This window comes from Falco peregrinus, chromosome Z, assembly GCF_023634155.1.
Source record: "Falco peregrinus isolate bFalPer1 chromosome Z, bFalPer1.pri, whole genome shotgun sequence".
Classification (NCBI taxonomy): domain Eukaryota; kingdom Metazoa; phylum Chordata; class Aves; order Falconiformes; family Falconidae; genus Falco; species Falco peregrinus.
In genome coordinates, this window is record NC_073739.1 from 40216530 (window position 1) to 40230611 (window position 14082).

At 35.9% G+C, this 14082-nt stretch overlaps 1 protein-coding gene across 10 annotated transcripts in view; it reads right to left on the reverse strand.

Annotated features, from left to right (window-relative positions):
* Positions 1 to 14082, reverse strand: part of ERCC6L2 (ERCC excision repair 6 like 2) — a 58120-nt gene that overhangs the window by 27236 nt on the left and 16802 nt on the right. For 9 of the 10 annotated variants that reach the window (XR_008744716.1, XM_055790339.1, XM_013301778.3 and 6 more), the window contains 5 exons: positions 13001 to 13120; positions 8121 to 8192; positions 6857 to 7002; positions 1664 to 1759; positions 603 to 702 (listed from right to left, as the gene is read on the reverse strand). Coding sequence is in view for 9 of the 10 variants with exons in the window: in XM_055790339.1 (XP_055646314.1) it covers positions 603 to 702; positions 1664 to 1759; positions 6857 to 7002; positions 8121 to 8192; positions 13001 to 13120 (534 nt within the window). In the remaining variant the exon portion in view is untranslated. Of the gene's footprint in view, positions 1 to 602; positions 703 to 1663; positions 1760 to 5298; positions 5445 to 6856; positions 7003 to 8120; positions 8193 to 13000; positions 13121 to 14082 lie in introns of those variants that run through there. The other variant, XM_055790343.1, reaches the window with a different exon arrangement.

Consider the following 14082-nt stretch of genomic DNA (forward strand, 5'->3'; position numbering starts at 1 on the left):
CACTTAAGATTGGGAAAAACAAACAATGCAAGCAGAAAAATTTAGAGAGGGCAAGCGTTTCAGGTTGAGTATTCTGGCAAGCAACATTACTTCATATCTTTTTAACAGCAGAAACTACAAACTGTTTTCCCCTCCTTTTATAAGGAAGTTTTCACAGGCCAGAGAATTGCAATGCCTTCTTGCTTTTCTTCTATAGCACTAGCAAGTCCTTCGCTCTACCTTCTCCCACCTTCCATAAGAAAAAGCTGCCTGAATCAAACTGTTGCAGGTATTAACTACAACTCTCACAGATATATTTTATCTGTGTAAAATATGTAAAAATACAAGTTTTTAAATAAAAGAGTTCTCTTCTCTGTATAACCTTATTAACGTATATTGCATAATTAAACTATCAAAAGTTACAAAAAACCCCCTTAGAATACAAATGTAATTCTGTTTGTTCTTTGACAACTGCTAAATGGTGTATCTCTGCTTATAAAGTTAAGGTAATAGCATATATCATACAATCAAGGTGAACTTTGATTTTGCTATAGGCTACAATAGCTTTCAGTCATTGAAACCACTAAAAAGAACTCCCCATTTAAATAGTTTGTGAGCTTTACCTGTTTATAAACTTGTCGCAAGTACATCATCTCCTCCACAGTTCCCAAGGATATCAGTCTAAACACTTTAACAGGTTTGAACTGGCCAATCCTATAAACTCTGCAAGGACAGCAATACATTAAAAAATGGTTTTTACCAGTAAAAAAAGATAAGAGAGTGCTCTTAGAGGTAGTAAAATAAATAAAAGCATTTTGATAAAACAAGAGTACTCTAAATGATTTATGAGTTGGTTGTAGGTTTTTTTTGTGGCGAGGGCTTTTTTGGTTGGTTTGGTTTTTCTTGTTTTTTACTTTTCCAAATTTTCCTCAGTATTTCATTCCCTTTTCCTTTACCCTTAGTTTTCCATGTTTCTTCCCAGGCCTATCCAGTTAAAAAAAACACCTTTCTCCTCAATTTGAATCACAAGGTCTGTCTCCCATCTCTCTTGAAAACATATCTTCCACTACATTTTCTCAGTCGTTTTTTTGTTGGGTTTTTTTTTTCCCTGTCTACATCTGCTCTTGCACAAGACATTATCCTATTTGCATTATGTACGAGTTAGATCATGGATTACTTGGGGCAGTCTGTTCTTTATTGACTTTCTAAAGCACTTCACAAGTCACAACATCATAAAAACAGCTAATGAACTTGCAGTTTTTTATCTAAACGGTAAATGCTTAGAATTTTTCCTTTAAGGATTCTGGAATTCAAAACTTCACTTGAACTAGGGTCAACTACAACCTATTCTGTCCTGACAGACAAAGGAAAAATGCCATGCAGCTAGACACACTGATGTTTCAGAGAACAGAAGTTACAGTAACTATGGCTTTTTTTTTTTTAAATGACCCCACCATAACAGTGCCACAAAAATTGGAAAATAAGTAGTAAAAATCAGGACTAAAAAATAAGAACACCAAAGCTAAAAACCATTTGGCTGGACATTTCTTACTGTCATGTGGACAAGTCAGATTATGTAAAAAATTTCTTAAGCCGAGGGAAATTTTAGTTGGACAACCAGATGACAGAATCCAAGCAAAAGAAGAGTACAACATGGATCAGATTCTGTATTTTGAGAGTGTACCTGTCAATAGCTTGAAGATCATTTGCTGGGTTCCACGTAGGATCAAAAACTATAACAACATTGGCACCAACAAAATTAAGACCCAGTCCACCAGCCCTAAAACATAAAATAAAAAAAAATCAGAACTATTTGACACTAAGAAAGACAGAACAAACTTTTTTTTTCAGTGTATTGGATCCATATTGGCAACATAAAAAAGCACAACAGAAATACTGAAAATGGGGTACACTAACTGTGGTATTAATAACCACCAAGTACTTAAATAAGCACTGTTATAAAATGCAGTCTTCTCCCTTCAGTAGCAAGAAGGTTACAAACTATGACTAGCTGAGTCATAACGAGCTGCTATCACCTTGCTACAGTAAGAGTCCCTGATCGCTACTTCATATCCACTAAGCCCTCCACAGGCCAAGTCCCTCAATGATTATACTGAAATTCATAACCACTTCTATGCCAATTAACATTACAGAAGCAGGAAAACTACAGCTTAAAGAGTCTGTGTAACATTTTACTTCCTTTAATTCCAGTACATAGTTTTGACAATGATGCTATACAGCTTCCAATAAAACGGTCACAGTCTAGGGTAAGTCACATCTATGAGAATTAACAACTGTCACAAGTGTATTTGTAGAGTATATGTCAACTGTTACAAATATAGTTGGCCACACAGCTGCATATAAGCAATACTTGTACTGGTCATTACATGGAAAAAAATCACTGTCAGAAAACTGTCTGCTGAGGGGGTTAGTACTCACAGTGGTACCAGTTACATCATCTTAATACATTCAACAGCTGTAGTGTGCTTTCAGGTAAAGCCTGCACGGCAGTAAAGAATTTGGAGCATATGCCTAACCTAAGGTAGCTAACTAATGTCCTGCTGAATCCAACAAAACTGCTCAGTTACTGGAGTCTGGTATGTGCACAGCTAAATGATTTGATAGGAACAAAAGTGAACAAAATTCCACTTCTCATCCATCTGCAACACAAGCAAATACTGAAAATTCTTTAACTGGCTCAACCAATATTCCATGAAAAAGACAAAAGTTCCTATACAAGCCTATGCTAAATACTTTTATTAATTTAACTATTAAAACAATTCTTCACATTGACATAGGCAGCACTAATTATCAAATGTGTTTTTTTCCTGAATGAAGTACCACAAAATTGAAAAAGTCAATTTCATGTAATTCACCAAGCACCTGGTTTTAACAGATTACTTTATATTACACTTGTTTAAAGCAGTGGGAAAGGTAAGAATTTCCAGGTATAAAAATGAACAGACAGAAACCAAAATCTTACAGAGCCCCACCACTTCTCAGTCTTCATGGAATCCCTGTCAATATAAATACAGTTGTGGCCTCTTCCTTCCAGGTGTGGTGTGGTGTTGGGTTAGTTAAATCTGGAAAGGCAGAGGATGTGGGATCCTGCCAATATTAACAGAGGTTTCCGGAGGATGAGTGTTCTCAAAGTTTGAAATGCTGAATAAAAATCTTTGTATTTTTCAGAGTACCTTACGGTATTTTGGAATTCTGGTGTATTTCTTTTTAGTGAGGACAGAATGCAGCCTCTCATCTTACCAAACCAACCCTGCAGTCAGACTGAAACACAAGTCAACATCTTTTTTTCCAAATGCTTTCTCATAAAAAATTGCAATATTTGGAACCGAAATATGAATTAAACCTCAGTGCAAAGCCTTACTGCAAGTAAAACAGACTGACTATAAAAATTAACTAAACAGGATACTTAGCTTTATAAAGATTTTAGCTTTCAATACTTTTTAGGTATGCCACAAAAATACAGAGACTCCAAAACAGAAAAAGAATGGCTTCTATGTCCTTCATGGACAGAATGACTGCAGTAGTTAGTTTGTGCATTGTAAAAAACATCTTCAATTTTAAATGGCTTTTGAACTAGCTGTTAGTCATTACTGCAAGATGGTCCATGCAAGTTACCATAATATGGCTCAAATGAAGAGCCGTGTATGAACGGTCTCATAACTGTTTTCAAAAGAGCATCTTATTTAAAACTGCACACTATGTTAAATAAATGGCTTGGTTTATATCCTGTCACTGACAACTTAATACATCAGTGTTCAGAACTTACAAAACAGTATCACATCAGGAAAGTTTCCATAAAAGCTTTGACTACATAATTCTGTTTACCAAGTTAAGTTTTTTACAGTTTGTAAGTTCTCCGTTTCAGTGAGATCTTGTGGCTGAGAGTTCTTTGAATGTGATTACATGCACATTAAAAATTATTTGCAATATAGGTGCAAAAAATTCATGTCAAATGAAGCCCTGTAAGAGTGAAAAGTAATCGACAGCAGCCCAGCAATGGACAGTAACTGAGAATCCTGCAGGTAGAATGGAAGTGCATACTGCAAACTTTCATAATAAAAACTGTCTATACGTTTCTGTAACAATCAACTCTTTATCATCTAAGCACTTCTCTCCACATAATAAAAAATACTGACAAGCACAAACAGATTTTCATTCGTAATTATTCTGAAGCAATTAATCTAGAGAAAGACTAGCATGGAAAAAACAGAAACAGTGATTTAGTTTTAAGGTGGGAATACTTGCTGCTCTTATTTCTTCCAGAATACCACAATGGGACAGGACTGCATAGACTTCATTACTGTACATATACAGGTCCCCTTCTTCAGGCTAAGTAACATCAATGAAGTTGCAAGCTCTGCCATTCTCCTCTCAAGTTATAGCAACTCCAGCAATTATTTTGTTTCTAAGCATACCCAAAAATCCCCTTTTCTTCCAAATAATCATACATTTTCCCAGCAATACCAGCACAGCATTGAAGCATTCTGAAGCAGATTTTACTTTGTGAGCCTTAGAAGTTCCAGCAGAGGTATATCTGCTTCTCCATAGAGCTGAAGGCTGAAACCCTTAATCTATATCTAATGGTTTGATGGCATTTACAAGCTCCGATGAAATCAATTGTATTTTCTCTGAACACCCATAAAATATATTTATCCATATAGCTATATTAGCCATAGCTATTGATAAAAGCATTATGGACAGCTATACGAGTATGTTTGATACTAGCATTAACTGCAAGACTTGAGGTCAAGCTATATAGACAGATTTTTTTTTTTTACTTTATTGTTTAAGTCCCTATTTTTCAAAAAAACTCACCAATTAGAAACCAGCATTCCCAAACGTCTACGCGCTATATACATAGGCAATTCCAGGCAGAAACAGCATTTTGCTGATATTAAAGAAAAAAAGAAAAAAGGAATCTAAACCAGGAACATTGTATATTCAACAGTGAAGTCATCACCACTGTCTGCAGTGTAATTTGCTAGTTTATAGATTGGTGCTTCTCATTTAAAGTTGTATGTTAACTTTACTAGTGGAATATAATGGCAGACTCAAGATCACTATGCAGGGAATTCATACTTTGCAGAATGCATTTCTGTGGCCAAAAGACTGCAAGTATTGTCAATGAAAATCAGCATTTGGCTCTCCAAGCAATGGGACCTTCAGAACTCATACAATTTGACTGCACAGAACAGTTTGCCAAAGACTTTGCAAGAACGCACAAACAGAAGAGTATGACCCAATTCTGTCAACTTACTATGTGCTGAGAAATAAAGAATAGACTGTAAGTCCTAATACCTGAAATCTGAGTAAGAAGATGAATCTCTTGTAGAGTAGAACTAGGACAAATCACTTGCCAATTTCCAAAGAATTACAAAACTAAAGCTGCTTTCATTACTGTATATCAAGCAACCAAAAAGATCACTTCTTGTTGTCTGTGATAAACTACACAAAGAATTGCACCTCCTGTTCTGCTTCACAAACACTGGTTATGTTGACTGCAATTCCATCATTGTTCCTTCCATCCTCAGTAAGATGAGAAACACTAAAAACAACATAATCAAGACTTTCTCAAGCACCAGCAGCAGGCATGGAAAGCTGGTCTGGCTCTCTGTATTCACAAGCTGTCATAACATAGAGGACAAAGCCCATCTCCGTTTACCTTCATTTTTACTTCTACATAAATTAATAGAAGAGAATTGAAAAGGTTGTGATTACACAGCCAGACCAATAGAAGCATAAACAACTAGTCTTTCCTAATGCTACAGGTACAGTAATTCCCTACTGTCTTCAGAAACAAGGAATAGGGACCCACGAAGATCTTAGGGAAGCTGATGGCCAGATTCCACAGTTAGCAGAGATTACAAACAAATATGCAAGACCAACACCACAAACCTCTTCACAACCCTGCCCACATGCACCAGACTATCTGAAGACAGTTCTGACATGCATTTGCCATAGTCTTTAAGATTATGCCTGACTTCTAATTAAAACATAGTAAGGGTCCTCCCATCTAACTACAACATGCACACTTCCAGTAAAGGAGGACTGGAGTGGCTACATAGGCAAGAACAGAATGTTTTCATGTTTCATCAAGTTTCACTGACTTTTCCTCTGGGCGGGAAAATTAAAGTTTCTCTTTGTTCCCTTTCTGCCCTTGCCTAGTAAAAAACTTCATCCAAGATGACACATGGAAATAACCACAACTAAAGAAAAAAATATAATATAAAGAACGGTCATCATAGTTTCATTAATTTTAGTTTACCATATTGTTCTTTTGAAAATGAATTCACTATCCATCATAAACTGGAAAACAGCTCTGATAGGTACATACATTTAAAAGACAGTGAAATACTTCAAGCAATCTTTAAAACAGATGTATGCTAATTAATATGGTAGATAAATTACAGTAACACCAAGAGATAATTTTTCAGCTCAGTACAGCATTTCATGTTTACATTCACTTGCTGTTCTGCTAGCACAGTATGAGAAATTGAGCCTGTCTACAATAAAATGAAAGCTTTCTGTAGATAATAACATAATAATAATAATGATGTTTTAAAACTGTTTCCTCATTTCTACAGCAACTGGAAATTTAAAGCCAGGATTTAGAAGACCCACTTGTTTCAGACCTTAGAAATCCTCATAAAGCAGAGGAGAGGGTAAACATCTCCAGGTGTTTTAAAAAGCTTCAGACCACAGCAGTGAGTCTATGTTTACTAAGAGACAAGAGAACAAGTCACATTCTCAAAAAAAGTAGTCCCTCACAAGGTCATCAAGCAAAAAATCAAAGTAACCTATTTATTAAACACTATGAAAGGCAGAATGAATCACACTACAAGTTAAATTTACTTACATTGTAGATACAAGACATATGTTAATTTCTTGAATGCTGTTGAACTCTCTTACGACTCTGATCCTATCTTCTGATTTTGTATTTCCATCAAGTCGTCGGTAATCTAGCCCAGAAGCCATACAGTATTGTTCTAGCACATCTAGCAACTGGGTAGAAAAATAGTAACAATAAAAAAGATTAAGTGCTTGCTATGATCTTTTTATTTAAAAAAATAAACACAGAGGTCGTGTTTCTCAAATATATTTTCGATAGACCAAGCACTGGAAATGAGAGTAAATAGTCACCATTTTGGTATCAAACATCCTTGATTCTCTTTAACTGTGATTCTACAGCACTCAAGGCGATAATAATGGTCTGCTGTGGTTTCACTCAATCTGTCCCACCTTTACGTGATGCAGAATCAGTTCAACCCAACAAGCAGGCAACAGAAACAGTTTCCTACCATCTTAGCAAGTTACTGGAAATACAGTAAATGAGTACCAGAGCCAGCACAAAGAAACATACTGGTATGCACAGAGCTCGGAGGGATGGAGTGAAAGGGACTGCAGTAACCAGCAATGTGGCCTTGAACACTGTGAAGCACAGCTTAAGGACACATAGCATTTTACTGCTGCATCTAAATATTAAACTTGCAGTCCTCCTTAAAGCCACAAAATCATTAAATATTTAAGACTCCAAACTGTCATTTTCGCTGTAATTTTTTAATAGCTTTTAGTGCCATCATATTTAAGTAAAGAAAACCATACTATAGGTTGCACCATATCAGGTAACACATTACTCCCTAACAAGAATATCAAGGTGCAATTCTCCTAAAAGTGAAATGCACATTCATTCACCTCTTGCTCCAATTAAAGACTGGTTAAGTTCAAACTGGATGAATTTTTATCACTGCTGATAGTCAAAAGCCATTAGAACAGAGGAAATTTAACTACTTTCAGTTTCAACACAAAGGTTGTATGACACTTCAGCTGTACTTTGCTGTGACACTGCTCTAACAAGCTGAACTCTGTATGAGCTATCTACATCTGAGGTAATACAACAATTTAAAAAATGCTCAAAGGCAGGCAACAGAGTGTTACATTTGTTTTGCCAACACCATTTTTATCATGAGATAACATAAGGTTTCAATATGCTTCTGGAGTATGGCATCATTATTTCCCATAGTATGGAGAAAAAGGAAGTGTGGTTGACAGCTGTCACCTCAATGCTTTACACTTCAGAACTTACTGCTGCAGCTAAGTGATAAAAATCATATGGAGCTCACCTTTGTAGAAAAGGAAAAAAGAAGAACTTTATCCCTGTGTTTTTGGAAGTGATTTAAAAGCTGCTGAAGGACCTGTGAACCAACCACAGAACAAAAATGAAGAAATTTTATCTACAGGTCATCTCACACACACTTACTTGTGTTTTCAACCTTTAAACAGGCTATACTGTAATTGTTTGCAAGGCCAAACAGAGGCATAACAAAAACCATTACTAACATAAGTGTACCAAAGATAATGAATGAAGATGCTGGAATGCATTTTTCAATGATCTACATCGAAATCCTGCTGTAAGAATGTAATTATACCACTAATAGTTAAACTCAGAAGCTATTTCTGTCAGTGTGTAGACTGCAACAAAATGTTACTTATGCGCTAGCTCAGCTTGTAAGTTTTTGCATTTGAGAAATGCACACAGTTCCCCTGAAAACTGTTTAAGTTTTCTGTGCCACATCTGAGTTTAGAACTTCTTGGAACTTGTCTTCTTAAAATAATCAGTGAGATGTATGCCCCTCCTTGCTCCCACTCTTGTCTGTTGCTCTGTTTACAGTAGGATCCAGCTTCCCAGACTCTGCACAGACCTTAAAATGCCAATAATTCACCTACACACAATGTTCTTCTGGTGGGGAAGCAAATAATCCACAGTCTTGTGCATAACAGTGATACTGTTATTTTCAAAAGAAGCATGTCCACATCTGGCAATGGCAGCTCCAGAGTATCACAGAAGTGATACACAAAAGGGAAAGAGGAAGTTTGTTACATGCTTGTACCTTTCTCCTACTGGGCAATAAATATTTGAAAAACTGTATTTATTCAGTGATAAATACATGAAGCGTTAATCAACACTCATTTCACTAAAAACATAATAAATTTTTGACAACCAAATAGTGATGTATATTTATATTAATTTTACATTTCTAGATAATATCTAGAATAAAAATAGTAATTGCACATCCCTTACAAGCCCTTTTGTATATGTTTGCCAGGCAGTTACAAGTGAAAACAAAGTACAAACAAGATTTGTTTTTATACAACAAAACCAGGCAAAAACTTAGAAACCAGGACTTATCTCACTGGGGAAAAAAAAAAAATCACATCAGGTAATTCAACAAGCGCTAGATTACTTACATTTGCATTTTATTTAGCCAAATTAAGAAAAATAAATAGAAGAAAAAACAGTTACATGCTTTTAAAATAGAAGGGATTTTGCTACTGTATTATTGTTTTATTATATTTATTGTATTGTTGAAGTACAGGTCAAATAATGAATTTCCTATAGGAGAATACACAAACAAATCCACCCAGTTTGTTTAAATAACATGGATTACTGTCATGGCCATTGGGATTTTAGGTGTTCTGGAGTAAAGCACAGCTCTGATGAACAGGGAAAAGCAGAATGGTTTTGCACCAAAAAAACCCCCAAAACTCTACGTTTGCATACTAGAATATTATCCTAAGTGCTGTTAATCTGAAAAAGAAATACTTGATCATACTCAAGCAAAAGTAACACACTCTTTGTAAGAGTTCACATGGATTTAAATGCATATCTCACCATTTCTACATATTGTGAGTTGCCTGACTGATGAAACTTTACCTCTCACTTTTGAGAATACCTTGTTTGTATACAGATGTCTAAGCTACCCTACAGTGTTTTTAAGCCTTCAAAACCATGCCTGTCTGAGTTAGGGTTATGTTTAATGGCAGATGTTACTATTATTTGCAAGGTGCTCCAACAGACTTCCATTTCCCTACTGAAATACCGATAATATGCCAGGCAAAAATAAATAATTCAATTCAACATAGTTATTCTTAAGAGATTTATATTAAGAACAGAATTCCAAAACTCCACCAGAGGATGTCTGTGGAAACCTAACATGTGTATTTTAAAAAAAAAAAAAGTTATTTCAAGTGCCCAGACACTGCCTTTTCACTTATGAAGTCTCTCCGAGCCAGAATTTTAACAGAACTGTAGAAATAATCAGACACAGTAGTAATGAGAATTACTGCAGCCTGTTAAAACTACTCTCATTCATCATACTGCTTTTCCAAGCAGTCCCTGATACTTCTGTGCGGACAATGTGCAATCTTTGTGTTTCAAAAGTAATGGAATCACTTGTCCTTACACTTTGCAGGTCCTCTGTCTTCCTTAATGGTAGAAAAACGGTGGTTTCCAAACAAGGCAGCACACTCCTATTTCAATTTTCACAAATTCAACTATTTCAAGTTAAAATTCTAGGGATGAAATTCACCTTGAAATAGAAAGTATAAGCATAATCTTCTGTAAGCTGTGTGTTATGCAGTATGACTGACAGTGAAGGGTTAACACCACAAAAAAGCTGAGGCTTAGATCACATCACTGTGTATTACCCACCACCCACTGTATTGGAGTCATAGGTATACCATCAATGCTTGTACATGTACATTTGGATTATAAGGACTTTTTTCCAATGCTGTTGTTATAAACCTAAATTCAGAACAGAAAAACTGGGGTGGCATGCTGTAAATGCTACAGCGTGCAAGACAGAGATGACAGCCACCACAGCACAAGGAAGGACAGAAACATTAAATTGCCATTCTCTCACATTTACATTCAAGCAATTCTAGTTTTACTGATGGCAGTAAGCATATTCCATAGTACAAAAAGCTATGTTTTCCCATGTTTTCTCTTCGCTTGGCAAGAGAACAGAAGGTACTTTATGCAGGTATGTTAACCTTTTCGACTCTGCAAAAGTGCTACAACTGCCTGGCTAATCAACTTCATAGGCAAATCACAGCCCTTCTCCCCTGCCCTGAACAAATTTAAATAAATGCCACAAACTTTTCCTTTTAAAATATGCTCATCTACGAAAGAATAATCACCTGTGTCAAAATTTCTGGGTAGCCTATACTAAATTTCAATTTAAACAACTAAATTGTACCTATTCAGTCTACACTACCAGATGAAAGTTACAAAAGTATTTCAAATAGTTTCTAGAATTTATTTATAGAACAGAAGATGTAAAGCATTACAGTGGGACAAGGCCATTAAAAACATTTTACTATCATTTGCCTCATTTATTTCCAGATACACATGTTAAAATATATGAAACAGTTTTCAAGATCTAGTATCTGCTGACAGTAGTAACCTCTGATAACTTTCTGATGGTAAGGGGACCTTCTATATGAAATAGCTTCTGCATGACTTTGTTTACAGAGCATAAAACCCAAAGTCAACCCAAACAGCTTCTCTTTTAAAATTCAGAAGAGAAATTTTCCGCACAAGACAAACCTCCAACACAAATCAGCAGGGCAGCAGGGGGAAGCCACCACACCACCATACATATATGAACCAATTTCTGGCATCATAATTATTCTGAAGCCAAAATTAATGGACTTAACCACCTTATTTTTCAGTGATAGCTACTTGGTACACTACGTAAAACTCCTTCCAGACACAGAGATATCACCACACAATTCAGAATATTCTGTTTATACTAAGATGTATTTCACGAACTAACACAAAATTCAAGTTCCCCTAACAGAGAAAACAGACTTCCTCTCAAAGTTAGCAATTCTTTCAGTAATTTTTAGATAAATTCTGTCCAGTTTGTAATGGACTGAAATAGACACCACAGATTTCTAAAACAAAGCATCATATATATACAACCAGAGGTCATCAACAGTGGAAAAATATTCTGTTAAGTCTACTGGGCTGTCATAAATGCAGCATTTGAAAGTGCTTCTATTCTATAATTCATAAAATAAAGTAGAACTCCTCATAATAATACAAGATAATCAATTCTTATGTTGGCAGGAAAGAAGTTCCATATTGCTTTGTGTACAGAAGTACACTACTAGTGTAGTGTATAGTCTAATCTTTTTTAAAAGGTCAGAGTAATAGTGTCCTGTGACAGAATTTTTATCTCCATTTTTACTTCTATATAGCAATCTATATTGCACTTATCTCTCAGCTAGCAAATATACTGAATAAATGTTTTGCAATATAATTATTATTTCATAAATACAATACAAAAATACAAAAAAACCCTCAAAAAAGTACACTCTGGTTGGTCTGCATAGTTTTTCACCCTCCAGTTACTCTCAGCTCAGAAACACTCCTAAGCCTAGTACTGTTTTCTTTTTAATTAGCTATATTAAACATTTTTCAGTTATTCATCCTGCTCCCCTCTGAAACTACAGAAAGTCAGTTTTTGAGGTAAGAGGTTTCATGGGTTTACACTTGGTTTTTTTGCTTAGCTTAGTATGGCTCCTATTTAGCTTCATTTGAAGGGTCCAAAGGGATAGAAAAGACAGTTAAGAACTCAGCATATCTTCACTAGTTCCACGCTACTCATGATTATAAAGGTCCTTCTCACATTCATCCTGACATTCTTTTCCAAGCTGGAAAGTTCCAGCCTACTTGGCTGCTTTTGTCCCACAGTACATCACCTTTGTGGCCCTTCTCCGACACTTTTTCTAAACCTTTTCAAGGTTCAACACAAACCTTTTGAGAGGAGAGACTGGAACTACCCACAATACTGAAGGTGTGCACAAACCATTAAGTCCATAATATTTTTTGTTTGCTCTGTTTTACTTTCCCAAATATTTCTGACTGCCACTGTGTGATGGTTTCATGGAACTATCTGTCATAGTATTAAGGTCATTTAGTCATCACTAAATACGTGAAGCTAACATCTTAGGATATCTTACCATCACACATCACTCTTATCCAGTCTTTGCCCAGAGGCATCCTGATCCATGACAAGAGATACCTGCTGTGGTACCACCATCGCAAACAGAATGATTAAAACCCCACAACTATCAGCTGTACATTTTCTTACGTACATGTACTACAGCAGCAGATCTATTACAAATCTTATTTTTCATCTAAAGAATGGTTTACCTTCATTTTTCCACTGTATTTTGGATCTGAAATAGTTTCAAAGGCTGCATCTTTGCTTAACTGCACAAAATCTGGAAAACTGGAAAATACCTGGCTGCACACTCTTCTGATATGTGCTTCCTGGAAGAAAAGCAGAAAGTTTGAACAGGTGTAAAAAATTAGAGTTATGTTGGATACCAGTAAGCCATACAAGTCAGACAGGTTGAAACAAGCAACTCAAGCAGAGTTAGGTGGTTCTATTCAGTTCACTATAAAAGTACTGGATAAAACATCTGTTGTGCATTTTGGTTTGCTTCATTATAAAGGAGAAAGGATCTTGATCTGAAACCATGGATTCTAGTTACTCGAGTAAGAGATGCCCAGAATTCCTTCTCCCAGGCAGAGACTGCAACAGGACTGACCGGAACTGTCACTCTCAAGAACCCTGCTGGCTTGAGGTCTGCATTATGCAACAGCTGCGTACCAGCATTTCTCTGGACCATCTGGCATGATAAGCCAATAGAGGAATTACATACTGTCCCACCACTATGACAAAAAAAACCCCAAACATTGGGGTGGGGGAGAGTGCAGGGGGAATGCATTTAAACTGTTCAAATGCACTTAAAACTGTTCAAAAGCCACATAAAGCTCCGTTGCTAGAATCTGGAGAGCACTGAACTTTAACATGACCACACACTTTAAGTCTACCTTTGCCAAAGGAGCAGAAAAGATGTCCTCTCACCTAAGAGTAACACATGTCATGGATTTTAGTACTAAAGGCAAGAACTACTATAAAACATCAGTTTCTTCATTAGAATTTGGAGCAATTAATAATTACGTATGCTGCAAAAACCAGTAAGTCTCAAAATACTCATACATTGTTGTTTCAGTGGCTATTTAAACTCTTAAATGTTATTCCAACAAAAACTACATACAGAAAAAAAAAAAAAAGAAAAAAGAAAAAACCACCACCAAACAAAAAAACCAGAAACACACACACACACACACCGGGAAACATTTGGGTATATACTGTGAATAAGGCCCTGGACACTAACAACAACATTTCCTAAAAACCAAAACTGCTTTAATGGAAGAAACTTGCC